The sequence below is a fragment of the Pleuronectes platessa genome, chromosome 9 (assembly GCF_947347685.1).
Source record: "Pleuronectes platessa chromosome 9, fPlePla1.1, whole genome shotgun sequence".
In the NCBI taxonomy this organism is placed as follows: Eukaryota; Metazoa; Chordata; class Actinopteri; order Pleuronectiformes; family Pleuronectidae; genus Pleuronectes; species Pleuronectes platessa.
Genome location: NC_070634.1, coordinates 18,282,813 through 18,309,842, shown reverse-complemented (window position 1 = coordinate 18,309,842; position 27,030 = coordinate 18,282,813). Strand labels below are relative to the sequence as shown.

At 39.0% G+C, this 27,030-nt stretch overlaps 2 protein-coding genes across 3 annotated transcripts; both read right to left on the bottom strand.

The window, feature by feature from the left end:
* Positions 1–1,148: 1,148 nt before the first annotated feature.
* Positions 1,149–18,219, bottom strand: LOC128448377 (hydroxylysine kinase). Of its 2 annotated transcripts, XM_053430985.1 has the most exons (5): positions 17,970–18,219; positions 16,593–16,889; positions 3,747–3,889; positions 3,060–3,240; positions 1,149–1,904 (listed from the first exon to the last, which is right to left on the bottom strand). In XM_053430985.1, the coding sequence occupies exons 1-5, from the start codon at positions 17,974–17,976 to the stop codon at positions 1,450–1,452; spliced, it is 1,083 nt and encodes a 360-aa protein (XP_053286960.1). In that variant the 5' UTR covers positions 17,977–18,219; the 3' UTR covers positions 1,149–1,449. The 2 variants fall into 2 exon arrangements, with proteins under 2 accessions (XP_053286960.1, XP_053286959.1); XM_053430984.1 differs by lacking the exon at positions 17,970–18,219 and having other exon boundaries at positions 16,593–17,040.
* Positions 18,220–21,016: 2,797 nt separating this feature from the next.
* Positions 21,017–26,114, bottom strand: hykk.2 (hydroxylysine kinase, tandem duplicate 2). Its single transcript, XM_053430986.1, has 5 exons — positions 26,029–26,114; positions 24,849–25,156; positions 23,832–23,974; positions 23,430–23,610; positions 21,017–23,310 (listed from the first exon to the last, which is right to left on the bottom strand). Exons 2-5 carry the CDS (start codon positions 25,150–25,152, stop codon positions 22,868–22,870), a joined length of 1,071 nt encoding a protein of 356 aa, XP_053286961.1. The 5' UTR covers positions 25,153–25,156; positions 26,029–26,114; the 3' UTR covers positions 21,017–22,867.
* Between the last annotated feature and the right edge of the window lie 916 nt (positions 26,115–27,030).

Below are 27,030 nucleotides of genomic sequence, written 5' to 3'. Positions count from 1 at the left end.
CTTTGAGGTGGAAGGTTGAAATATACAAAGGTAGACGGTATGAGTGTGTGTGGTGTTTACACAAAGCTCTGGCTGAGGTGTCTGGAGCACAGCAGCACTTGTGAGGTGAGATCCAGTTGAAGAAAAATAATCCTGTAGTTTTTGACAGTTTCATCTGAGCATCTTGTGCATTTTTTGTTTGTTCTGCTTTACTCAAAATGATGGGACCAATATTAAACTTAACTTCCTTGAACCATGGATTCTTCATAGGTTCCCTCTTTCGTTCTGTTCATGCTCTTTAATCACCTTCCTATTCACACCACAATGTTTATCTTGCATTTAGAAATGATTTAGTTTTGGGTAAAGATGGAAACATTTTCACATTTGGAGCACTTACTGTAAAGTCACAACATTTTTCACAAATTACAAATGTTTCACAGCATTCTCACGAGATATGAGGCCCCTCCACAGCTCAGTCGTCTCAACAACTTTAGGACCTTAAAGGTTTTTTAAGGAGCATTTCATGCAACATGTGCAGCTGGATAAGTGGTTGGATGTCTCCATCTAGTGTTCAACCTTTTTCTTTCACCAGCTTTCTTTATGGAATTTTCAGGAAAAGGCCAATTATATCAATATAAATAAATATAAATGATTATGAGAGCAATTTATAACCTTGTAATATGTTTCAAAATGTTTTTTATGGAGTACAACAACATGATCAGCAGCAGAAAAAACATATAATGAAGGGAGCACTAAGTTCCCTCACTCATCTCACAGATGTTAAACTTTTATAATTTTAGCTGTGACTTCATGTAAATCTTTATTTTATGTATTTAGCTTAAAGACAAATTACAAGTATAGCTGTGTATATTGACTCTTAGGAATATTTTATATACAAAGACTTGTAAAGACTAATGTAACACACCACACTGTGTTAATCCCTGGTTCTGCCAAACCCCAACCGCTGCCACAATTAACATTATAACACGTGAAATTGTATTGTTATCACAAAATGATTTGTCACACCCGAAATCAGTCAATAACCCAATCACAACCCCAGGGTATTCTGAAGCACTATATGGAAGTGACTGGTGTTCCAAATGTTGGGGATTTAATAAACAAAGAAATGTTTTCTTACGCACCAAATATGTTGAATAAAACATCCACAATTCACTGAAAATAGAGATTATTTATTTTATGTGTGTTGTCAAGAACCCCTTAACCATGTTATTGTCAACATATTGTATTAAAGAAAACCAAGGACAATAAGCAGGGTAATGAGATGATTTTAGAGCAGTCGTTTTTTCTTCTGTTTTCCACACGTTTCCTGATGGACTGCTCTGATCACATCCTGCTGAGGATCTCCATCCATCACTGACAGGTGGCTCTCCACGACCGGAACATTTTGCATATCCCACAGTTCATCGTCCCTTTCACTTTTACTATAAGGATTTAAACCTCCATGCCAATTCACGGAGACACATTTATTTCTTGTTCGAATGTGCTGGCATCTGTGAACCACTTCTTCTCCACTTCTTTCTTGCCCAGCTCCCAGAATTTGTTTAATATCTGAGTCCCACCTTTGGCTGTGGTCAATAGGTATTCCTTGTTGCCGGGGTATTTGTTGACATTGTGCCTGCCATAAACCAAAGACTGGCACAGCCGACCGAGCACCATCAGGTAGAGGCAGTCCCTCTCATCACTGTTGAGCAGCATGACGCTCTCCCAGCCGGCTAACAGTGCGCCACCTACGTCCAAGGGACTGGGGTTCTCCAGCATCATGTACATGATCATTATTGCCAGATCATACACGTGGCACCCGATCTTGAGCAATGAAAAGTCCAGGATGCCTGACACCTCATGGTGCCCATTGGTTAGTGGTGTGACAATGATGTTCTGGTCACTCAGGTCCCCGTGTATTATCCCTGTGTAGAGACAAAGACTTCGAACCTAAAAAGGAAGTGTGGCCATTCTTTTCTCAAGGCTGCTCGAAAGAGATTAGTAGCAGCCTCCTCACACAAAGGGCCTGTCTCTATTGTAAAACTATAAAGATGGATGACATGACATCCTCCCATAAGGGAAGCCTGATCATCTTGATCATCCCCTGGTGGCTGGCTGCAGAAAGGTAAAAATGCCCCTCCTCTATATTACAGGATGGGACATGGACCAAACTAGAAAGTTAAAGTCCAGATGAAAAAAAAAATCAAAAACGGTTTCTTAAAAAAAAAAAAAAGTGTTAACACTGATATATGATTTGGTTTTAATTCAATATGTCATGACCTATAGCTGAGGCTCAACTCTACGATCACCACTGCCTAATCTACACCACTAAAAGGAAGTGAAGACACGTCATCCATCTTTATAAAGGCTCCAGTTTATGGGACCTATTGCAATTGTAATTGAAATTGTATTGTAGACATTTCCCTTTTTTTTTCTTTGCTAATCAGTCAAATTAAAATAAAGAAATGAATAATTAAATTTACACTCTAATATAACTGTATCAACAATAGATCATTTTCTGTGAAACCCTTCTTTCTGTAATATCTGCACGTTGCAGCTGCAGTATGGTTGAGGTCAGGGTAATATTGTTAAACTATTGTTTAAAACCTCAGATTAATTAATACTTAATTAAAGTAGCTTTAATAAAATTTTGTAATTAAAGCTACATTTGTATTGTGGTTATGGTTAAAGCAAAACAAATGTTTACTATGTAGGGCTGTCCAATAGGATGATATACTGTATTTCATTGAGAATAACAATTGAATATCAACAAACAACAATAGAAAATGTTTCATCATTTGGATTACGCTTTGCAATCTTCAGCCTAGAACGGAAACATGTAGGAAATCGAGTCAATATATTCCGGTAAAAAACTGACTTATATCGAGGAATGAGATTTTTTCCGTATTGCTCTTCGTCATTTCTATAAAAACATAATTTCTAGGTACTCTGGCCTGGAGTAGCATTCACACTGTTTACATGTAAACAAAGATAATTTAATAAAATCTGAAAAAAACACTAACAGGGTTTCACAGCAAAGACAAAAACATTATAGCACATAATCAATGTTGACTTGTTACCTTTATGGAAATTGCTCATTTTGGGCTGCACATGTGATTGAAACTGTTGGATGACTGATTGGATCACATCCTGCAGAGGATCTCCATCCATCACTGACAGGTAGCCTTCCACAAGAGGAACGTTTTCCATATGCCACGGTTCATCGTCCCTTTGTAACAGATCCAGGTTTGGAGATGAAAGCTGAAAAGTTTGAACTGTTAACTGTTTTGGCAACATTTGGGCAGAACTCTACAAGTTGAAACTTGCATAAACATTACACATTATGAGCCCTGACAACAGGTTTGACTTCATGTTAGCAAATCCAGGCCCTCAGTTAATCACCACTGAGCCGTTAGCCGTATGTCAAAGAAATGTTATTATGTGCAGCTGTAATTCTAAGAGGTATTTTTATTGAGCTTTGTGAAAGAAAAGTCTTGCAGAGAAGAACCCGATGAGAAGCATCTCCAGACTTTGAAGTTCCTTTTTTATTTTTGAGGTTTAACAGTCCACAACTCTGTTTTGGTTCAGTCTCACCACTATAATAGCTTTGGTTTCAGTCACAGCATGCAGTTGTTATTTTTTCCTCTTTTGTGAAATTCCTTAATTCCCACTGTTTAGCCCCGTCAACTAATGACAGACAGACTTCAAATGTGGAGGAGAAAGTCCTCCTGCATCAGCCATCAAAGGGGTCTGAGGTTAACATGTACCTGAAGCAACGTCTTATTCAGGGTTGCAGCCAACTTGCCCAGATTATACAGATCGTGCTTCGTGACCGGAGACTTTGAGACCATCTCCCCAGGGAGGTAGGTCAACAACCTCACACAGTAGGTTTGAGCACCTTGTCCGCAGTCTGAGGCGAAAGGGTGGATAGAAAAACACAGTCAGTTCAGAACCAGAGCATCGCTATCAAAGTTCAGTGTTTTGCTCCAAGAAAAGTGCAATTAAGGATTAAGATAAGGTCCCATAAGATAAGATAAGGACAATACAACATAAATACATAAAAAACACTATCCAGGCAACTATTTAAAAAAGAATATGCACTATTAAACTAGATATAATATATATATATCATATAAAATACATTTATACCTATTTATTTATATATATAAACATACGTCTTTATATAGTTATACACAAACATAGATTATTTTGTACACCATACATATATACCTATAACAGTCTATATATACATATATTGATGCATCTATTTCAATATCTCGTTATACTAATATAAAAATAAACTTGACCTAATTACATTATTCTACAAAACATATTTCCCCATTGAAAGGTGTATATTATATATACTCCCATATACTCCCTGGATTTGTATTATATCTTTTATTTTTACTATTTGTCTCTTTGTATTTTCGTTTCTACCTCATTCTGACTATCTGCTGCTAAGTGAATTTCCCTCGACCGGAACACTATAACAGTATTGCACATATATCATAGCAGTGCATAGCATTGCAAATCAGAAAAAGATAGACGTACCGGCTTTCCGATTTCTCAATCACTATCGAGCTCCTGCTCCAGCATACCTTTGGTTTATAGTGCCTCTAAGCCATCATCACAGATTCCTCTGGCACTGTGCTTCCCGTACCACAAGCCAACCCACAACAAATCAGTGTTGTGCATGAACGAACTCAAAAGAACGCGCTCATTGAACACGTTCACTTTTATGAGAACGATGAACTGAACGCAACTCAATGACAAATAATGAATTTGAACGGTGAACACGTTCATATTGTAGCGTCCTCGCGTATAGACGACAGGAAACTTCTCTCTTTATGTGTAACTTTATTAAAGTCCAGCGAACACGACACGCTTCTTGTTCGTAACTCTGACACTCCTATCCATAGATATATATAAAGACTAGATGTCTTCCGGCGGAGTCTAGAACGTCATCACTGGCGGCCATCTTGCCACAGGCAGGCTTTCTGGAAGGATCTGTAGAACCTGAGGTAGGGTCAGTGATCTGCTCAAACACTTATACTCTTATCTCGCTGAAATCTTGACGGATTTACAAATGGTTTGGTTTCTTACAAACGTTATTAATGTGGTTATAATTCTGGATGCTTGAACATGTTGAAATCGCAGCTTTTCTCTCCGAAAAACGACTTAATCGTGCAGCTTAGTTGTGTACCACGGCTAGGCTAGGCTAGGCTAGTACAGAGTAATTTTACATTTATGGGAGAGGCAGAATTGTTCTTTCTTTTCAATATAACTTAAGCTGCACATGATTTAACTGAGGTTTCACATCTTGCATTATGATTTATACAGGAAATTGCTGACTTTATTGCCAGTGGACAAGACCAGCTTCTTCCCGGCTGCAACTGACCCCCACCTGTCTTTGACTCTTATCCCCACGCCTCAATTCTGTGTTACATTTACACACACTACAGTTTATTGCATATTGCACATCCTCATTCTGTTCTGTTTTGCATTTACATCTTGTATTAATTTTATTTTGTTTGTTTCATGTATAGTTATTTCTTTCTTATGTGAAGTCCTTATTGTGTTTTTGTAGTACTTATTGTTTTGTTTTTTTTGTTTTTTTTGTTAAATGTATGCACCTTTTTTACCAAAGAAAAATTCCAGGTAGGTGTAAACTGTTGAGATATCTATGTTTCTCTGTATTTTGTGATTATATTTTACCTATATCCTGTGAACAAATATTAGCTGTTTAATCCATATAATCTATAATGCTACAACTGTTTCTTATATTTGGAATGTATCTTTTTGACTCAGACGCAGGGTCAGGCCCAGAGCACGACCACTGAAAGAGCAGGTATCAATCTGAATGCCAATCTGACCCAAAATACAATTCGGAGAAAAGTGTGTGATGGAAATTCATTGTATCAGCCAGAACTAATACAATGAGGTGCTTCATGAAACGTGGTGAGAAAAAGATATGAAATCCTCCTGAAATGTTTAATCTGCTGGGTCTCTCCACTGTAGCAAGCTCCCTGTTTGCCAAGGCCACAGTAGTGGGACACCTGGTCAGTTGAAAGTGATGTGCTTGCAAAAAACTGCACTTTGAGGATGTACATCTGGCCAATGGCTGAATTCCCTCAGGGAAAAAGAACCGCCTCTGTGCCCACCCTGTGTCTGATTATATATACTGTGGACTTAGGATTGAACTGGGCTTCTTCTCGACATGATCCACTGAACCTGGTGACGTGTCCGGCAGAACCCCAGAGACTCTCTGTAAGTATTTCAGTGAATACAATAAATGTTCAATTTCCAGAACTTCATGTATAAGTGTCTAATTATTCCTTCTCAAATCCTGGATCAACAAACACGCTTGTCCAATCGCCGGAGGCGAGTTCAAGTTTAAAAGCCTGGCGACGACAAAATTGGTGACCCCGACGTGATCCAGTGAAGGAAAAAAGGACAGATCGTATTGACGATAAGAGGACATCTCGAGGATCTCGTTGTTCACAGTGAAAGACCGCGGTCAACATAAAACAGGTGAGCAGCGACCTTTTTATAACTAAAACGGCTGTGATTGGAAAAAATAACTAAATTAACTGTGAGCAAAGAGAAATACGAGATGTAAGTATATTAAGAGTGAAGTGAAGGAAATTGTAAGGGTCTGGGACCCTATGGTTTGGAACCATTTACATTTATTGAAAGGATTTGGGATCCTATGGCCAGGGGCCACACTGAGAAGTGTTTGGAACACTGATAAAGTGGTGCATGGAGCACGCACTATAATTTAAGGGATTTGGGATCCTATGGCCAGGGGCCACACTGAGAAGTGTATGGAACACTGATAAAGTGGTGCATGGAGCACGCACTATAATTTAAAGGATTTGGGATCCTATGGCCAGGGGCCACACTGAGAAGTGTATGGAACACTGATAAAGTGGTGCTTGGGGCACGCACTATAATTTAAAGGATTTGGGATCCTATGGCCAGGGGCCACACTCATATCTGTGTCCGGAGTCAGATATGAAGTGAAAAAGGGAATCAGGGATTTCCTAGTCTGGGACTAAAGGGGAAAAGTGTGGGGTGGTTTCCTGTGACATCAAGGTAATTACGAACACAAAGAGTGTTTTGAGTCACAGTTCTGAAAGGGTATTGAGGGTTGGAATAGATATTGGCAGAATATTAATAGATTGTGGAAAAGTGTGTATTTTGGTTGTGTTAAACACCCAGAGAACGGGCGCTACTGAAAATATTTCTGTAGTAGAAGCTTCCTGTTCTGACCAAGTATACATGGCAATGCGTCCTCCACATCTAAGTTCTGCCAACAGTATTTGATAAAAATTGTGAAAAAAGTAGTTAAAGAAACAAACAAAATGACGACTACTAATGCAACATTCCAGGAGGTGATTCATTTGGCCCTTTTGAAAGAAAATAAAATGTCGACCTGCCGTAATAAAATAGAGGCGGTCATTTTAAAAGCCATAGAACACTCTGTGGATCGTGACAAAGCCAGAAAAGAGGAACAGAGAAAATTACACAGGTGGATTAAACAGGTATGGATGATCCCAGTCATTTAAAAAAAAAAAAAACACTTCCCCCAATAACACATAGGCTGTCGGTACTAAAAGGGAAAGAATTACTAATATAATAATTATAAATTAATATTGATTATATAATATAGGGAGTTCTTTCTGAAAGAACTAGTGTGAATGAAAAAGTGTGTCTGTGAAAACGAGAGAGGAGGAGAGGAAAAAGAGTCAAGGTCAGCTTGCTGACTGAGACAGAGAGGGAAACGACTGACTGAGACACAGAAAAAACTGACTGAGACTGAGAGAAAACCGACTGACTGACAGAGGAAAGACAGAAATAATACAAAAACTAGACTAGAGGCTATACGCCTGCCATTTGATGTATGTTGTATGTATGGATGTGAGGGTAAACGTGTAAAGGATTTGCCAAAGAAAGTAAAAGAATGTTGACTGAAGGTTTGAGAGATGAACTAAGGACGAGAAAGATAAAGCTATGTTTAGGAATAAGAAAGATCTATAGGAGTGAGATGTTTCAATTCAGTAATATCTTGCTCTGAGATGGATAATAGAATGTAAAACTTGAGTGGCAAAGAAAATAGGGGAAGAGAAGTGGGAATAGAACGTTTTTGTAAGTGCACAGGATGAAAGGAGGGAGATAAGAGTGTTTGGGAGTCGGAAAGCCATCTGGGAAAGGCCAGAATCCTTACAGGTTGCAACTGGCATTGAGACCATAAGGAGGCTTGGATGTTTGTTTGTCTGTTTGTTTGTTTTTACTATTGCTTCATTCAGAAGTAAAAAACTCCAAAAGAAATTGTTAAATTTACACTTTTGGTACCAATTTGTTATTTTGGATTTTTCCAATATATCCTGTCCATTAGAGGAACGGAGAAAAGCTTTTGGCCTCCAAATTATTACACAAAATCCAATCATTAAATAGCTTATTCTCACACAGCAGGGATAATAGGATACACCAGTTTAATATTTCAGACAATTTATTATTTGATTCTTAATATAACTTCAAGGATGAGTGATTAACCAAATCACATTAATGTGTCCTTTAAAAGTCCATCTCTAGGTACAGTTAATGTGCAATTTTTTTAATTTTTTTTTTTGGGGGGGATTTTTCTTTCTCTGTTTTGTATTATTTTTGAGCCATTTTACATCTTTACAAAAGTGTCACCCTCAACTGTGGTTTTGTGACAATTAAGATGATAATTGTTTTTGTTTTTAGTATGGAGAACTTGTTTCTCTGATGCAATGAGCCTCGTGAAGCTAGACAGAGCTGATCTTGCTTTGCTCTGCTCAGGTTTGATGAGAAGAGGAAATGCTGTTCTATTTACTTGTATTTCTTAGAGCTGAAAATCATTCATGTGCTTTCTATATGAGCAAAATCAATCATATCATGATGAGAAATTCAAACTTTACTTTAAACTTAATTCTGTGCTGCCTAGAATTAGATTTTTTTTTTTTTTTTTTTTTTGGTTTCACCTGAAGTTGCTTTAATTCCACATTCAAATCATCCATTTAAGATTAAATAATCAAGACATGTTTAATCTATTTACAGTTGGCCTTTAAAATAGGAGTTTGATTCACCCTCCATGTAATTATTGTTAGACTCTTGCGACCTAAAAATAAATATGTTTCACCATTGAAAGAAGAATAAATCTTATTCCAATTAAAGGGACAGATGTCTTAAACACTTTAACTCATAGCGTGTTTAATCTTAAATGAAAAGCACAAACCATAGTACAAGCCCCCTTGTTGACACACTTGATTGAATACCATATCAATAATTATATTTTAATTTTTTTGCAACACTTTAACTTTTAAAGAACCAGAAGAAGGGAATTTCTTTTTGTTTGTTTTGTTTCACCAATTATCTTAACGTCCAATGTTCTTAATTTGAAAGATGTTGTTAAGCTCTACTTTTTGTTTTTATTTTATCATAAAGGAAAGTGTGGCAGAATGACTTTTATTAATTTTGTTTTGTTTTGTTTCAGCTGTCTCACACATTTGTCCTTTGTATGTGATGCCTGTTTTACCACAGGGCAGTTTGACGTCAAAGCTTCTGAATTATGATGTAATGAAGCAGTCGATGACTTTTGGAAAATGGTTTGAACACAAATACTCAAATGCTGTTAAATTTGCTGCTTATTGAAATTCAGCTTGTTAATCATTTAATATTTCATGAAATGCCAAAGATTTCTGTCGCTTTTCTGCCACTTTTTGAATCTTTTATTTTTTAATGTCCACTTATTTGGCTATTACTCCTCAAAATTGTAAAGAAATTGTTGACCAAAAAAAGATGGGTCTACCTGTATGTCTTGTTTTGATTATTTGTTTATTTTCCTTTTCAAATATAAGCTTATATAATTTACTGTAAACTCAGTTACGCACTGCAGCATATTAATCACTTTTCAGTTTGTTTTCTTTTCAATCTCTGGGATCTGGGCTCCATGTCTCCACAACCCACTCCCATCCGGTGTCAACTCCACCTCCTCCACCCTGACCGACTACGCCCTGCGCCTGGCTTGTACAGTGCAAGCTTAAACACCTGGCCTGTAGGCGAGTATCAATTCCACGAAAGGATCTTTACAAGGCTGAGATCCAGATCACTGACTCTTAAAATTAAAAAAGCCTCACTGACAATTCTTGACAATTTTGTTCCTGGAGCAGATCTGACAGAAGCTGATATCTGAACAGCTTGCTCCTGTACCCTGTGTGGTCACATAGAAACGAATGGCCCTGGATCTGCTACTGGCAGGAGAGGGTTATGTGTGTGCACTGCTATAGGAAGTTCTTAAAATATTTTTTTTTTTTTTTTTCCAAACTGCCCCTGGTGGCTGGGTGACCAGTGCCCTCTCCACCTCTACGCACCATGACACAACAAGGATGTAGACTCTGAAATTGCTGAATAGATCGCCACGGCTCTGATGAAGGATGCTGTGGAGCTGAAGCTGAGGAAGCTGAGGAAGCTGAGGACGATGGAGATGACGATGCTACGATGATGATGATGTATGAGGACGGGTTTGCACTGGATGGGATGACGGTTGAGGGGTACATGAACTCCCCAGTAAGTGGTTCACACCATTAAATGGTGTGAAAAGAAGGATTGTTAGGATTGAATAATTCTATATAGTGGGGGTCTGACTGAAACTATTTGCAACTAAAGGGGGGGTGGAAGCATGAGCAGTTTGAGCCAGATATTAGGCCTTTATACAAATCATAACTAAATAACCTTTTCCTTCCTACTGTGTCATCTTGAAATTAGAATGTATGTGGGTCACAGTTCTGTTTCGTTGTTTTGGCTTAGTTGTCTCGAATTTCTGTACAAACAGAACATTTTAGCCGATATAGCAGGAACACAATAATACCTTTTCTCCAACAACAACAGTTTGGCCCTCATGGCATCAGCTGTGTCAAGGCCTTGAGAGTGTCTACTGTTCACTTCCTTATTCCAAATGCCAAGAGGAGGGACTACGCGTGCGCACTTTCGAGGAGGAAGAACCAAGACCTACTGTTATAAAATCTTACAGACACCGGCTGTTTGATGCGTTCTAATGTGCTGATGCGTTCTGCTGGGTCTCTGCCACTTCCCCCAGGCACACTACTGATACAGCCTGAAGTGCTAGTAACCTCTCAGAGCTACACCACACCCCCTCTCACACACTGATAAAGATCCTCTCGGCGGGACCTGTGAACCGACGACAGAGTTTTTTACTTTTATTTCCTATTTTACTAATTATTTTAATCATTTAACAGAGTCCACAGTATTAGAGTTTTATTTTTACCTTTTGTGTTAAATTTTTCTATTCATTTTAATCATTTAACAGAGTCAACAGTGTTAGAGTTTAATTTTGTTTCTTCTGTTTCATTTTCTCTCTGAAATAAATCCACAATATCATGCATGTGTTTTAATTAAATAATAAGGAAAAATAGAACCAAGGCAAAGACCTTGGCATCCTTTCAGACACCCTGGGTTATACTGGTTTAGGGGGACATTACTGTTTTTGACCTTAATCCCTTTAGTGATAGTTTTTCCTCTACTATGGTTCGAAAAGAAACTAACCCCAAGCTCCACCACGTTCCCCCGACTCCAACTGCCATCCCTAGGGCACGCAGATCAGTTGATGCATTCTCCAGTAGTCCGGTGTACATGGATGCTATAGGAATTCCCAAGGGGGTCCCAGATGAGTATAAACTGGCAAATAACATTGCAGCATGATTTTTTAGCATGTATATCCTTAGTGCTATGTTCCCAGTTACTCCCAATCAACTATCTCCACTATAACATCCAACGCTTGTCCAATTTCACCAGAGACGCAGTATCTGCGATACACGAACAGCTGTCTGCCACCTCCTTGATTTCATTTCAAAATCGTGTAGCAGTTGATTTCCTGTTAACAGAGAAAGGGGGTGTATGTGCTATGATAGGTGCACAATGTTGTATGTTTATCCCTAACAACACAGCCCCAGACGGTACCTCATCTAAAGCACTCCATGGACTGCGCTCACTCTCTGTGGAAATGAAGGAACACTCTGGCGTGAAACCATGGGATGATTTTATGACTTAATTCTTTGGCAAATGGTCTAAACTGGTTAAGGCCTTCATACTATCTGTCGCAGTGTTCATAGCCCTGTTCGCCATCTGCGGATGTTGTTGTATTCCCTGCATTCAAGCCCTGTGCAGCCGTGTCATAGACTCTGTGATACAAAAGAATGACACTGAACGTGCATTACAACTGCCTCTGCTAGCTCACTCTGAGGAGACAAGGGACATAAGAGACTGCGTTTCTTATGATTTCTGCTCAGATGGTGACAACTTACCAGATATTGACCATGCCTTTGCTCTTGCGTTACAGACTGTCCCCTCAATCGCTCTGACCCCTGCTTTCGGACTTCCCCAATAAGTTGACACTCAATTATGATTAGTCACATAGCCCCAAATGGTGATGTATGGACCCATTCTGGACACGGTTTTGACCCAAATTGGCCCCTTTTGAGTGCATACAGCCCCTACTTGCTAGAAAAAGGCTTTCCTGACACAATATCTCTCACAGGAGCCTTAACAGTGGTTAGAACCCCCCTCTTGCTGCAACTAAACTTAATGTACAGGGTCCCAGGGGGACTACTTCATGCAATAGCCCGATGAAATGCTGGGAGCCTTACCCTGATTTTAGTGACATGTGATTAACACATGTCAACAGAGGGATTGTTGAGATATCTATGTTTCTCTGTATTTTGTGATTATATTTTACCTATATCCTGTGAACAAATATTAGCTGTTTAATCCATATAATCTATAATGCTACAACTGTTTCTTATATTTGGAATGTATCTTTTTGACTCAGACGCAGGGTCAGGCCCAGAGCACGACCACTGAAAGAGCAGGTATCAATCTGAATGCCAATCTGACCCAAAATACAATTCGGAGAAAAGTGTGTGATGGAAATTCATTGTATCAGCCAGAACTAATACAATGAGGTGCTTCATGAAACGTGGTGAGAAAAAGATATGAAATCCTCCTGAAATGTTTAATCTGCTGGGTCTCTCCACTGTAGCAAGCTCCCTGTTTGCCAAGGCCACAGTAGTGGGACACCTGGTCAGTTGAAAGTGATGTGCTTGCAAAAAACTGCACTTTGAGGATGTACATCTGGCCAATGGCTGAATTCCCTCAGGGAAAAAGAACCGCCTTTGTGCCCACCCTGTGTCTGATTATATATACTGTGGACTTAGGATTGAACTGGGCTTCTTCTCGACATGATCCACTGAACCTGGTGACGTGTCCGGCAGAACCCCAGAGACTCTCTGTAAGTATTTCAGTGAATACAATAAATGTTCAATTTCCAGAACTTCATGTATAAGTGTCTAATTATTCCTTCTCAAATCCTGGATCAACAAACACGCTTGTCCAATCGCCGGAGGCGAGTTCAAGTTTAAAAGCCTGGCGACGACAAAACCTACTGGGCAATAAATCCTTTCTGATTCTGATTCTGATTCTTAAGATACCAGACTTTTGTGCCGCCTACGGATGCTCCAATCGCCGATGTCTCGAAACGAGAACCCGTGGGATCACCTTTCACCCGTAGGATATTACAATATTATGATTTAGTTTTAGGATAATCGTTAGTTACTCATTGGAAGTATGTACAGGAACAGCGGGGCTATGGCATAATAGTATTGCTAGATTGTTTGGACACCTTTTTATTGTTTTTAGTGTGGTTCTTATTCTTAATTTACATATATACATACATAAATGAAAACGCGGAATGAAAATGTTGACAATAATTTAAATATCTGGGTACATTTCTCACTTTTTTTTTAAGGTTTCCCAAAACCAGAGAGAGGAGGAGGACGTGGGAGGTTGCCCTAAGAAGGGACGGTTTTGTTGCTTCTGACAGGACGCTGCTCTGCAGTGAGGACTTCAGGAGTGGAGGGCATTAGCCAAATGTTACCACGGTTTTACAGAACTGATCTTTGCACCACACTTTTGGTTTCCTGCGCTGTTTTACCGATCAGCATCAAACATTGTTATTTACAGACGTACAGCTAGGTAATAATGCAACATATCTTTAGAAAGCTAAGATTTTTCTGATTTCACTGATGTAAACCATTTCAAGATCCGATCACCACAGCCGGTACAATCAACGTCTCAGTCAGACCGGAAATAGAAAAAATAACGTTCACAAAGTCGATGCGACTCACCTAAGAATCACCATTATCATATCATATCAGCGTTTTAGGCGAATATCACCAGCCTCTTTAGAGGTTAGTAAATATTATTAGATTTGTATTGATTTCCTCCATCTGTATACCTCCACAGTAGTCTAGTTCTCTCTAGAGAGGGTGGGAATTTTCATTTATATTTTATTTATATTTGTAAATGGAAATCTTACACCTTTTTTTTACTGCAAAGAAATGTCACTTTTATAAAAAGGATATTACTAATATAATACAATAATTTGAATTATTACTTGTTTAAACTAAACATGTAATAATTCAAATTATTTTATTATATTAGTAATATTCCTATTATAAAAGTATACATATGTCTCATGTTGCCATTCTGTATGTTGAGTTTTAGTTGCCTGTATATTCACTTAACATAAAAATCTTGTGCATGTGTGTATTTATGGCCCCATCTGTCCTGTTTCATTATTTTCATATGAAAACCCATGGTTATAATTATTCATAAGTATACATCTCTGTAAAGGGTGAGGATTTTCAACTTGCAGCATTTCTTTATGTATATTTGTAAATGGAACTCTTACACCTTTTTTTTTTACTGCAAATAAATGTCACTTTTATAAAAAGAATGTTACTAATATAATACAATAATTTGAATTATGACTTGTTTAAACTAAACATGTGATAATTCAAATTATTTTATTATATTAGTAATATTCCTATTATAAAAGTATACATATATCTCATGTTGCCATTCTGTATGTTGAGTTTTAGTAGCCTATATATTGATTTAACATAAAAACCTTGTGCATTTGTGTATTTATTGCCCCTATCTATTCTGTTTAATGATATTTCCATATGAAAACCCATGGTTATAATTATTCATAAGTATACATCTCATTTGTAGAGGGAAATTTTGTACCTATTTTAAGAACATTATTCTATTTTTTAGAACATAACATAATTATTAATAAGTATGCAGTGTCATAACTACATCTCCAGCGTTTATAACAAACCAAACCGTTTAAAAATCGGTTGAAAATTGAGCAAGTTATAGTTAATTAAAAAGTACATGTTCCACTACCAACACAATGTTATGGGTGAGCGAGCTGCCTGTGGCAAGATGGCCGCCATGTGCGGACGTTCGACTCCATTGGCCGGCAACGCGGACGAGACATCTAGTGTTTATATATATCTATGCTCCTATCATCCACCACTGTATTCTTCAATCCCCTTCCTCATTCACCCTTGATACGCCAACTCATCAGCCAATGAGAGCCTGGTATCCCACAAAACCCTACAGCCATTGGCCTAGACTGTCACGTGCCCCAGCCCTACCTGTTCACTGACCCTCGGGACATTTCAATACTTTCTCCTCAGGAGAGACGCTGTCTAAATCGAATGCCTTCACCATGTCGTTGCTCAGTGCCCGTAAAATATCCGCGATTTAGCCTAACCGAAACCAACTAACTAGACTTCGCACTACGTTACCCATCACCCATGGCACACATATGCAGACCAAATAAGCAACGTATTCCAAGTGTTTTCTTCTCTGGCCAGTGTCTCGGCTCCGTACCACACAACTTGGTAGAAGGAAGCTTCATGGATCAGCGATGAACCTATACGGCTCTATTGAGCCTTAATTCGGCTCTATTGAGCCTTAATTCGGCTCTATTGAGCCTTAATTCGGAATACGGCTCTATTGAGCCGTATTCATTGAGCCGTATTCATTCACTATACGGCTCTGGTGAATGAATCTGGAATGTTCTCTAAAAAAATATTTTGAGAGTAGTGAACTTGCGCAACACTGCAACAAATATTCTCTTCGTTCAATCTCGGTCAAGACACAACAGTGATTACTTTGATCTTCCACTTTGAAATGGGACCTATACCTCAGGAACAAAGTCAGGTAGACTACTATCAAAAATGTTGGTTTGGCTTCAATTCATTCAAATACAAATTTGAGGGTCCAGTTTTAGTTTGACATTTTGAGAACTTCCTTGCTTTCTGGTGGAATGTTAAACCAGTCTCCACAAGTTTAATTTTTCTCATAAATACCAGATAACCAAATCAGATTGAAACCACATTTAAACTTTGTCATGATGAGAATATTTAGCAGGTTGAGCCCCTAATAAAATTATTTATTTTTCTAGGGGAGACTCAATTGCGACTTTGGAATGTTTTACCCATAACATTAAAATGATCTAGTTTTCTTTGTTGTCCAAGTCCAAAAACTGCAGTTGCCTCAAAGTGAAACATTATGTAACACAAATCCCCGTTTCATTTTGAATATTTGGGTGGTATTTTGGCACTTGGCACAGTAAGATAAGATTGATTCATACGTGAAACTATTCATGGTCAGTGATTAGTTATATAAGTTATGTTTTCATTTGAGTGCAATGTTACCTATTTCCTCCATACTCATCAGCTGCCCTGTGGTGGTGGACACAGTCGTCTGCGTAGGAAATCCATGCTGGTGTAGGAAGGACATGGCGAGGGTCTGCAACTCCAGCAGGGTCGTCTCCTCACTCTCCATTGAGTTCATGATCTTCAGGACGTACCTGGAGCCTTCCTTATCCTCCACGAGGTAGTTCTGGTCCATGTAACTAGGCAGGGGGCTGATCTCCGTCACAGTCACTCCATAAAGCTGCTGCGTCACTTGGGTTGCTTGCTGGGGGGTGAGCGTCGGCCTTGGATCGGCAGCTGTGGGATTTATGCACAAAACAGTAACAACGCAACACAATTTAACACAAATGGTGAGAGAGTACGCAGAGTTTTGCCAGACTGTGAAGCCGAAGCTCACATCAAAGCGCATTGTTCAGTTTGTCAGTCACACAGGATTCATAGACCTGAAGAACGGGTTGAATGAGACGTTGATATTTCAACCAGTGGCAACACTTAAGGATACATCGTGTTTTAGGAATGCATACTTTAGTCTTAACTATCCAATAGGATGCGAACACCTACATGTAACATGGAGAGTGACAGCAATTCTAGCCATTCATGGATGTGCTGTTAGAATGGGTGACGCAAGTAGAGGAAGATATACTGGGATGCTGTGGGAGACATCTTCAGACTTGGGGGTGACAATTGCTCATGTTACCGGGTTAGTGTTTGTATATTGTTCCACCTTCTGGTCTCCTTGATGCATGAAGTCTACATTAAAACCTTCTGCATAAGACATCAGCTGCTGCCCGAGTTCTCCACTCACCAGCTCTTTCAGGAAACTTCCATAACAGATGTAACACCCAACAAGGTAAGTTAAAGACAACCACATCTTCTAGAATCTGCCTCCATACTGGTTTTGAAGGCGGTGAGTGACATTCATTCACTGAGTTTCAAGTCCTTCTGCAATAAATTCCATGCTGCAGTCGCAGACTAAGCAAAAGCATTTCCCCAAATTTGTCTGTGTAAACAATTGGAACAGAGAAAAAATTCCCAAAGCATTTTTACACAACACAGACACACAGATAACGAGGGAGCAGGCCCAGGCAGAATCACACTGTATAAAGGCCGTCCTACCCAAGAGTTTAACTCACAGTGATCTGTCACAGCTTTACACTTTGTATTAATAGTACAAAGCGAATGATCCACAATCTTTCTAATTGGTAATATTCATACATATAAACACATATTGCACACGTTTGAGTTCTACATGTCGTGTGTTCCGACGTCCCTGCAGCCGTGTGCAGCACTTTAGGAGCACAGCAAACATCGACATTCTCTGCAAGACTCAGCAGCAACACTGCTTAATATTATTGAAGAGAAAAAATAAGCACTTACCCATCATCTTCTGCCTAAAGATGTGAGGGGTTGCGAGACTGTAGCAGTACTCTATGAGACCAAGTTCTCCAAATAAGTCAGTTAAAAACAGACGGCTCCACCCAGAACCAAATGTTTTCTGATCGGTTGTTTTGGGGGTTGAAACATGTAATTATCTTTAAGGCTTTTAGGGATGAGGGTACTTTATCAACAATCCCATTAGTCTACTGAACACACTCCTCTGAAACACAGCCTTGAGCTGACGACTGTACTCGCTGTAGTTTCTCAGAAGTAGTTTTTTTCCCAATCAGAGAATGCAAACTTACGCACACCTCTCCCCGCGATTGGCAGATTCCTCAGGTCGTGCACTTAGAGCTCTAGCAGCGGAATGTTGTAAGTGTCTAACTTTGAGTAGCTGCTGTGCAATCCAGGGATTTCATGCTGTACGTTACCTGGCACATCAGAAAGTTCCCTATAATCATCTCAACCATAAGTTCACTGTTGACTTTTAATGCTATGGGACATTTTGCACAAACACCATCATATCCAGGGCTCATAAAAAGTTTTTTCATTATAGGCAGCGTGTCTCTTGCATGTCTTTCGGCTGTTTCCTGCCAGAACATGTGGCACTTGAAGAGAGAAATGTTGTTGGGTGAGAATAGAAAAGTGTCACAAATCAGTCTCCAGGTGAATAATGTGGGGGCGAGAGAGAACTTGTGCAACAAAGTGGCCTGTGGCTGCTTGAACTCCTCACACACAGCACAGGGACAATGTCAACCGTGACCTGATAATATACATTTAAATCAAAATCGTTCCGCATCTGCTTCTGAAGTGAAGGCAAAGCCACCTCAATGGGCTGTAGGAGGGTCTGAGAACCACCAGAGGGCAGTGTTACATCTAATTGTACCCAGAATTGAATAGATAAACTTCACTACAAAGTAAAAAAACACTTAAATCAAACCAATTTTAAAGCACAGTCTTAAAGAAAAGACTGCACGAGAAAACGGTCGATAGGAATCATACTAAATATAAATCAGGAATATCACAAGCTCCTCGATGAAGCCATCCTACAGATATGCTCTAAAATATCAAGATCTTAAAAGTGAGAAAGTTTTAATACATGATTTAATTGGACACATTCTACTTAAAAAGAAATCTGACATGTATGTGTACACAAACGATCTGTTCTGAATGTCTGAGAACACGTTCAGTTTCTCTGTTTTATACTTTCCAAAAATATATTGGCATTGTGTAGCTTTGAGGGATTTCTGTATTTGTTGAGAGATTTGCTGAATTGCTCAAAGTATTGTTGTCTGAGCACACACAGCCATCTTACTGGTTTGGATTGGCTTAGTGTGATGTTGTCATTGGGATTTTGTTCGATTAGAGCAGTTTGTGCAACCACGGATGACATCTTTGTCGTATTAGTGCGTTGGAACGCGATCAAAAAGGTTCCCGAACCTAAAACTGAAATCTGTGATCCTAGTGTAAGCAGTTGCGTCATGTTGTTATTCAGAAACACTCCACGCTACCTAGTTAATGTCAAATGTCACTGACACACCCTCAGCTGCAGAATGGGTTTTAATGTCACATATTTGCGTTCATATGCTGGGTTGCTCAGACATAGTTGCCATCATTGTTCCTTGTTTTTGTCATCAGATTGTAGGTTTCAGAGAATTGCACCCTCGAATGGCCATAGTGGAGACACATGTCAACAACCGACATATTTTTTATTTTATGTCAGCTACAGCCCTCAACATGGTTTATGACCCCCGCCATGGAGGTTACTGTTTTACAACCCGTTTTTTTGTTTGTTTGTTTGTTTGTTTATTTGTCAACTGGATTAAGTAAAAACTACAAATCCAATTGCACCACACTTGGGTGAAGGATGGGGTCGGGGCCTTTAATCCAATTAAATGGGGGATTCAGAGGCACATTCAGGAATTCTTTTCATGTCCTTAAACAATGTTTTATGCCAAAGAAATAATTAAGGTTCCATTCTTACTTTTATATTGCTTCTATAAGAACTAGATAATAACGTGTAGGATTGGAAACAGGAAATACGCTGTTGCTACATTTTCTAACCTTAAACCATTCTACACAGGAGCACGACTGGGACCACTTCTGCCAAGTAATGTTAACTAAGTCCAGTTTATTAATGCTATATTGTGCTGTGTGACATGTTTAACCGAGAAACGTTTATTTAAACAAAATACAGGATTTTAAAATTGATAAACTGGACTTGGTTAACATTACCTGGCAGTAGCGGTCGCAATCGCTGTTCGTCCTTGTCTGTAGAAATGTTTCAGGGAAAAATTGCAGCAACAGCATATTCACTGTTTAGCAGAAAAGCCACACCCGTATTAAACCGAAGGCACGGATTAGTTAAACTGAAGGAATGGTTTGTTAAACTGAGGGAAACGGATTTTTAGTGTAGTAATTGCAAACAGGTTTTATGATGTAGAGTTAAACGTTGTACAAATTAATTTACTGTTCAACAGATAAAGATAAGAACATGAGGGTTAGAACTGTTCTCAGTGCAGGACTTCAGTTATTTATGAATGAGACGGTTGTAGATGAGTAAGTATAAAACTGGTGACGCAGCACTGTCACACATTTAGTGACACACAGTCGTGCTCATTTACTGTTAGATGGATTTAATGTCTTTTAGTTAACTGGCTGATTCATGATGATTCACATGACGCTGACCTACTAGATGAGCAATTAGCACATTAACAGAATAAGTCACAACTTGAAAAATACTACATCAGTCTTTGTTCATTTGCTGCATCATTCACATGTGGAAATGATTAATAGCTTTAATATACTTTCGCAGCAGTAAATATTAATTTAATAAGAGAACCAACAAGAGTGGTTTGACATCACGAAGAAGAGGCTAATGGCAAATTCAAAAAGAACTGTTTACACAGTGAGATTTCAAACAGTAAGTCCAGGAGTTCTTTACTTTGAATGCAGGTGGTATACTTAATTTAATATTTGCAGAAGCTATGAGCTATTAAAAGTTCAATGATTCAAGTGTGAAAAAAGCAAAAAGAAATCTGTCCACATAATGCTATTAGTTTTATTCACAACGTTCTTGGATTGTGAAAAATCATCCTAAAATCTCAACAACAGTGATTCTACACAGGATATTTCATCAAAATTCATATCCAATCAACCATCTCACTTCAAACATGTTTACACTTTTCAGATTATTCAACATGACTCTTCTTTAGAATTTAAACAATCATTGATACAATCGCTTCAGAATATCTACGGCAATATCCACACTACTTTATATATACACAGATCGGATTCAAATATTGAAATTGACAATCTCACGCTTTTCAGTTTGCAGTTCAGTTCATGGTGAGAAACAGGTAAAGTTATAGCATTTAATTATAACTAAACATATCAAAAACTGTAAGAAATGCTCTTGTTTATAGAGATCATTGGAATAGTGTATAAGTTCCAAAGCATTACATTTGTCTTTGTTAAACCAGATTCAAATTTGTTCTGAAGGCACAAAGTTTATTGCAGAGGAGTTGATTCCTGTACATATATATATATGACATATTAATACTGTACATATCGTCCATGTCTCCAATCAGTGCACTTCCAGAATCCAGAATTTATTTGAATAATTAAAGGCATAAGATGTGGCCTGAACATTCTCCTCATTAAACACATATCACATTAACTGGGTTAGAAATAGAGAATCAAACCCTGTTTCATTCTGGATTTGGACAGGAACTTTTACTAACACAGAATATTCTAAATGGTCCTACTAATTTATAAAAATACAATGACAATTTCACACCTACATCATCTCTGGATGAGTCCCAGGTAATAAAAACAGTCCAATGTTCATTTAAGCAAACCATTACCATACAGAGGAATATTCTGTTACACAAGCACATACATAGAAATGTATAAACCCAAGCACATAGGGATGTATAAACCCAAGTTCATAGAAATGTGTAAACCAAGTATATAGAAATACATAAACCCTGAAGACCTTGGGCACTTACTGAGGTATTACACACTGTTTCTTTAAGGTTACAGTGTGTAAGATTTAGGCGAAAAGGATTTATTTGCATATGTTTAGTATACTTTAATCCTAGTGAGGTTTTCACTAGTGTGTTTCATCTAAATTATATGAATTGTTGTTTTATTTAACCCTAAAATGGACCTTTTGTCTACATCTGGAGCGGGTCCTCTCGACAGAGGCCTCCCCTTATTTCAGGTCCACTACAGGTCCTCCACAGGTTCCCTTTCATGTTTGTGAGGTGAGGGTGAGGTATTTAGCTGCAACATGCAACTACGCCACTAGATGTCACTACATTCTACACATTGTACCTTTAAGATACCGGGACTGTCTCTATGATTAGGTTTGAGTTGCTTCTGCAGTTATATCCTATACATCCCTATTCACTACTTTCCCCTAAATGCTTTAGTACTCGCAATCTATTGGTTCGGTTGCTGGCTACTTTTACAGTATATAATCCATTGTTAACATATAGTATCGATATTTCCTATTGCAGTTTTTGTTAATTTACTCATCTCTTACTCAGACACACTTCAGTTTTTATGTTTATGTCATGTATGTCTATGTCCAACAAGGAGGTTGTGTTTTCCTCTACATTTGAAGGATTGATTTCTCCCAAAATAATTCATGGATCTTGATGAAAAAAAGCAGGCACGTTTAGGGTACTGATATTTATGTGTGTGTGCAATGTGCACTATTATTCTAGTTTGGTTTCTGTTGAAAACAAATCAGTTCTATATTCAAGTTGTCTCACTTATTCTAATATATTGTTTTAACTTTTGCTTTTAGAATTCATTCACTTGCACAAACGCTTAAGTGGAATCAACTTATTGTGCTTAGAAATCTGTGAATGGCTTCCTTCGCACATTCCTTACTTTTTGTGAGCAAACTGAGCAGCACTTTGGAACCAGGCCTTCTCGGCCTGCTTCTTTCCGAGCTCCAGGAGTTCACAGAGAATTCGGACGCCCTTCCTGGATGTTATCATCAAATACTCTTCATTTTCTGGCTGCAAGGTCACAGAGTAACGAGCAAACAGCAAAGACTGGCAGAAGCGGCACAGCACCAGCACATAGAGACACTCTTTCTCTGCTTCATTGAGGGGGAGGACACTTTCCCAGCCTGCAAGGACAGGACCACCCACCTCAATGGGGTTAGGGTGCTCTATCATCATGTACATGATAGCGATGGCTAACTCATGGATGTAGTAGCCGCTGTGCAAGTCCCCAAAGTCAAGGATACCAGAGATCCTGTAGCCGTCAGTCTCATCAGGCTGCATGAGCACATTGAGGTCATTGAAGTCGCCGTGGTTAATGCCTTAGAAAAGAGAAATAAAAAAGGATTTGTCAGGTGAATTGAAATACATTATTGACTATTGTATTCAGTGACATACAGGGATCAAAGTGGGGTGTATCATGAGTGAATACAAAACTCACACTTGCGGAAATCCGGGTATTTTCCAACCACAGAGGTCTGGTACTGTTGAATGACAGACTTTACAACCTCCTGAAGAGGGTCTCCATCCAACACATAGAGGTATCCTTCCAGGAGAGGGACATTTGACAGACTCCACTTGAACCCCTCCCTCTGCAGCACGTTGAGGTGAGGGTGTGTCATCTGGGTTGGGGGGGGGGGGGGGGGAGGGGGGAGAATTAGATGGAAGGGGGGAAAAAAACTACACGACAAGAAAATATCACTTAAGATTTGTCAGTTGAGAGCTTTATCATTTCGTGGTGATAAAGCTCGAACTATTGACAAAACAATGATTGGGTTTTTGTCTTGCAGCATTTTACATCTACACAACATTGGACATTTTAAAATCAAAGTGAATAACATACCTCTTTCAGGATTTTGTCCATTCTGGCTGCTGTGCTGCCGATTTCATACAATAACTGGGGCGTTAAATGAAGCTTGGAAACTGTGGTGCCAGGCAGATAAGTCAACAGCCGCACCATGAACCTCTGACAGCCGTTGCCAAAGTCTGCCGAAGTTCAAAACAAACACATTAGATTTTCATTACAATCATGTCCCTCCCTCTTAAAAGTCTCTGACGTAAAACGTGCGTGCTGCAGCCTTGATCAGTGGAACATCTATCATTCCTGTGGAGTAAATAATAGAGTGAAAGGTGTTTGCTCGCCTCGAGGCAGGAAATGTCAGGGTACCTTCTCCGGTGGTTGAGTAGCCCATCACTTATCCTTATGTGCTCTGTGAACCAGCAACTACCCTCTCTCATAGTCAGCATGTCCACACGTGCCCACAGATGATGGATAATATATAATATATATATAAATATTTATTTATTAAGTTTCCCACAGATCTGTTCCCATTACTGAGGGACCTTTAAGAGCCTTCTAGACCTTTAGAGAAATCAGCACATATCTATACTTTGAATTATACATTGGATCTCTTCATGTAATAATTATTCTCACATAATTCTAATTTCATAATTGCCACCATGTAATCCTCATTGTAGCTTCATTTTTAAGTTTGCTTAAGGGATAAGCTAAGTTAAGATAAGAAAGGATACAATAATCGTCCATTAGTTGTCTTTGGGGAAATATCCAAAGTACCAAAGTTACAATCCTGCACAGAAGTCTTTGGTTTTGCTTTTAATTATTCTTTTGGCTACATATGATTTATTGTGAGGTGGATGATAGAATGAATTAAATGGATGAATGAAATGAAAATACTGACTGAGACTGTTGTGAGAAACTGTGCTGGAGAAGATGATTTAACTAACCTACAGAACAAGGATGTCATTTTTAAAGTAAACATATGACAACAATCTCTAACATCTCTCTAACATGCTAGATGACATTTTCCCTCAGGGCAGAGCAGCGTGACTGAACCCGTACCTATTTCTTCCAGACTCATGAGCTTTCCAGGAGCGGTGGGCAGGGCTGTTTGGGCAGGAATGCCGTTCTGTTGCAGGAAGGACATGGCGTACGTCTGCACCTCAATCATGTTGGGGTTCTTGCTGTCCTCCGAGTTCATTACCTTCAAGACGTACTCGCCGCCCTCCGCCGTGGCCATATAGAAGTTTTGGTCATCGTAGCTGGGCAGAGGGCGGACCACTGATGGCGTCAGGCTGAAGAGCCTCTGCACCAGCTCAGACGCCTGAGGCTCACTGAGGCAGGGCTTGGAATGTTGTCCTGACATTGTGCTAAATGAAAAAAAGCGCCATGAGAAAAACATTTATTTAAAAAAAAAAATTGCAATAATTCGCAACACAGAAATATAATGAATGTAATAAATTATACAAATTTACACAAACATTACTGTCTGGCATAACACCAATTATTAACATGCCAGACAGTAATGTTTATTATTGCTGTTGTTGAGTGATTGTAATAAGGACTGTATGCTAATTGTTCCATCTGTGAATTCTATCTCCTAATAAACTGTTTAGATAAACTCTGTATAAACGAGAAACAATTTGAATACTCCATTACTTTGAAGTCATTTATTACAGATACATGACTAGTTTATGTACAAAATAATACAGATCTGCAGATCTGAGACTTTGAGACTGATTTATTTATTGTTGTTTTTGCTTTGTGTTTGTTGCTGTTCTCGTGTCCTAACAGCAAATAAATGACATCTTGAACCCTAGAAACGTGTAATAGCAACTTTTCCTCAGTTTATTTTAGCTAATAAATCTGAAAACTAAACTCGGTTGCAGCATCATCATCATCCTGAAAAGGTTCTGAGCTCCTTTCGGAAGTTCCGCCTCCAACACGTTCTCCACTCTTGCACGTTTGATTGTGCTCGGTGTTTTCCTGCTGGGTTTGCACGAGGTGACTCGGTTCAAATTGCAACGTGTCCCCTCTTCGAGCACAAGTGTGACTCGCAGTAATAACAGAGGAGGGGAAAGTGGGGGAAAGATCATGAAGCACACACACAGTGCATGTGACAGCCGGTGCACGGCTGTCACATGTATGAAACATGCTACAGCGGGATAGCATATCTTTCTGAATCCACAGACTAACGCATGTTTGGTGATGAGCGGAGTTGTGTGTTTTGATCTGTACTCACCTGCAGCTACACACACACACTCCAGAGAGCAGCTCAGAGGAAACGTTACGTCGTTTGACTACCGGACACGTGTAATGCAAACAATTTCCAGCCGCACTATTTATGTCCGGAGAGGCATTTCAAAATAAAACCAAATCCTTTCCACTTCCTGTCCCGAGGTTCGCTCTCAATGTATTTAAGTGAATGACGCAAATGTAACTAAGTGAATGAAAATGAAACTAGAAGGTCCCAACTGCCTGCTAATCGAACCACATTCAAATTCACTTCCATCCATCTCATCCAGATGTGGATTTTGATCTGCACAAAATCATAAATATCGGTCCTGTACACACGCTTGAACTTTTTTCCTCCAAGATCCAGGAATTATTCAATTAGAGATCAGTGAATTTTTTTTAAAAGAAGACAAAAATAAAATGGATTCTTCGCTAACACATGCCGAATCCTGCAACCAAGTTTCGTAACAATCAGTCCAGTGGTTTTTGCCTGAATTAGCAAACTAACAGACAAACGCAGGCGAACACATGACCTCCTTGGTGGATGTAAACATACCAATGTCTCTTCTTTTATCTTACGAGCGATTGCGGCAGAGTCGTCGTAGGCCCTTGAGGTTCTAAGGAAAGTGACATTAAGTGGAGTGATCATCTGAAGGAGGACCAGCAGGGTCAATCCTGGCTAATTCAGTGGCTTCTAACTAGTCATGGTGATATTGGTTGATTTACAATGATATTCCTTGTTCCGGTGAAACCACAATATCGACGTCACAAATACTCAAAGAGAGGTATTCCACTACAACTGAAAACAGCAAATCGAATTTAATTTGACTATATCTGTTGTGGTTATATTTTTGGACTACAGGATCTTAGTCCTACATTCATTATGGATTACCTCACAGCAGTGGTGTAGGGCAGGGTAAACGCAGGTATACCAACTTATTTTTCAATCAGCAGAGTACCCACATCTACATCGCCTGTGGTGCACATCATCATACGTGTTCTGCAAGCA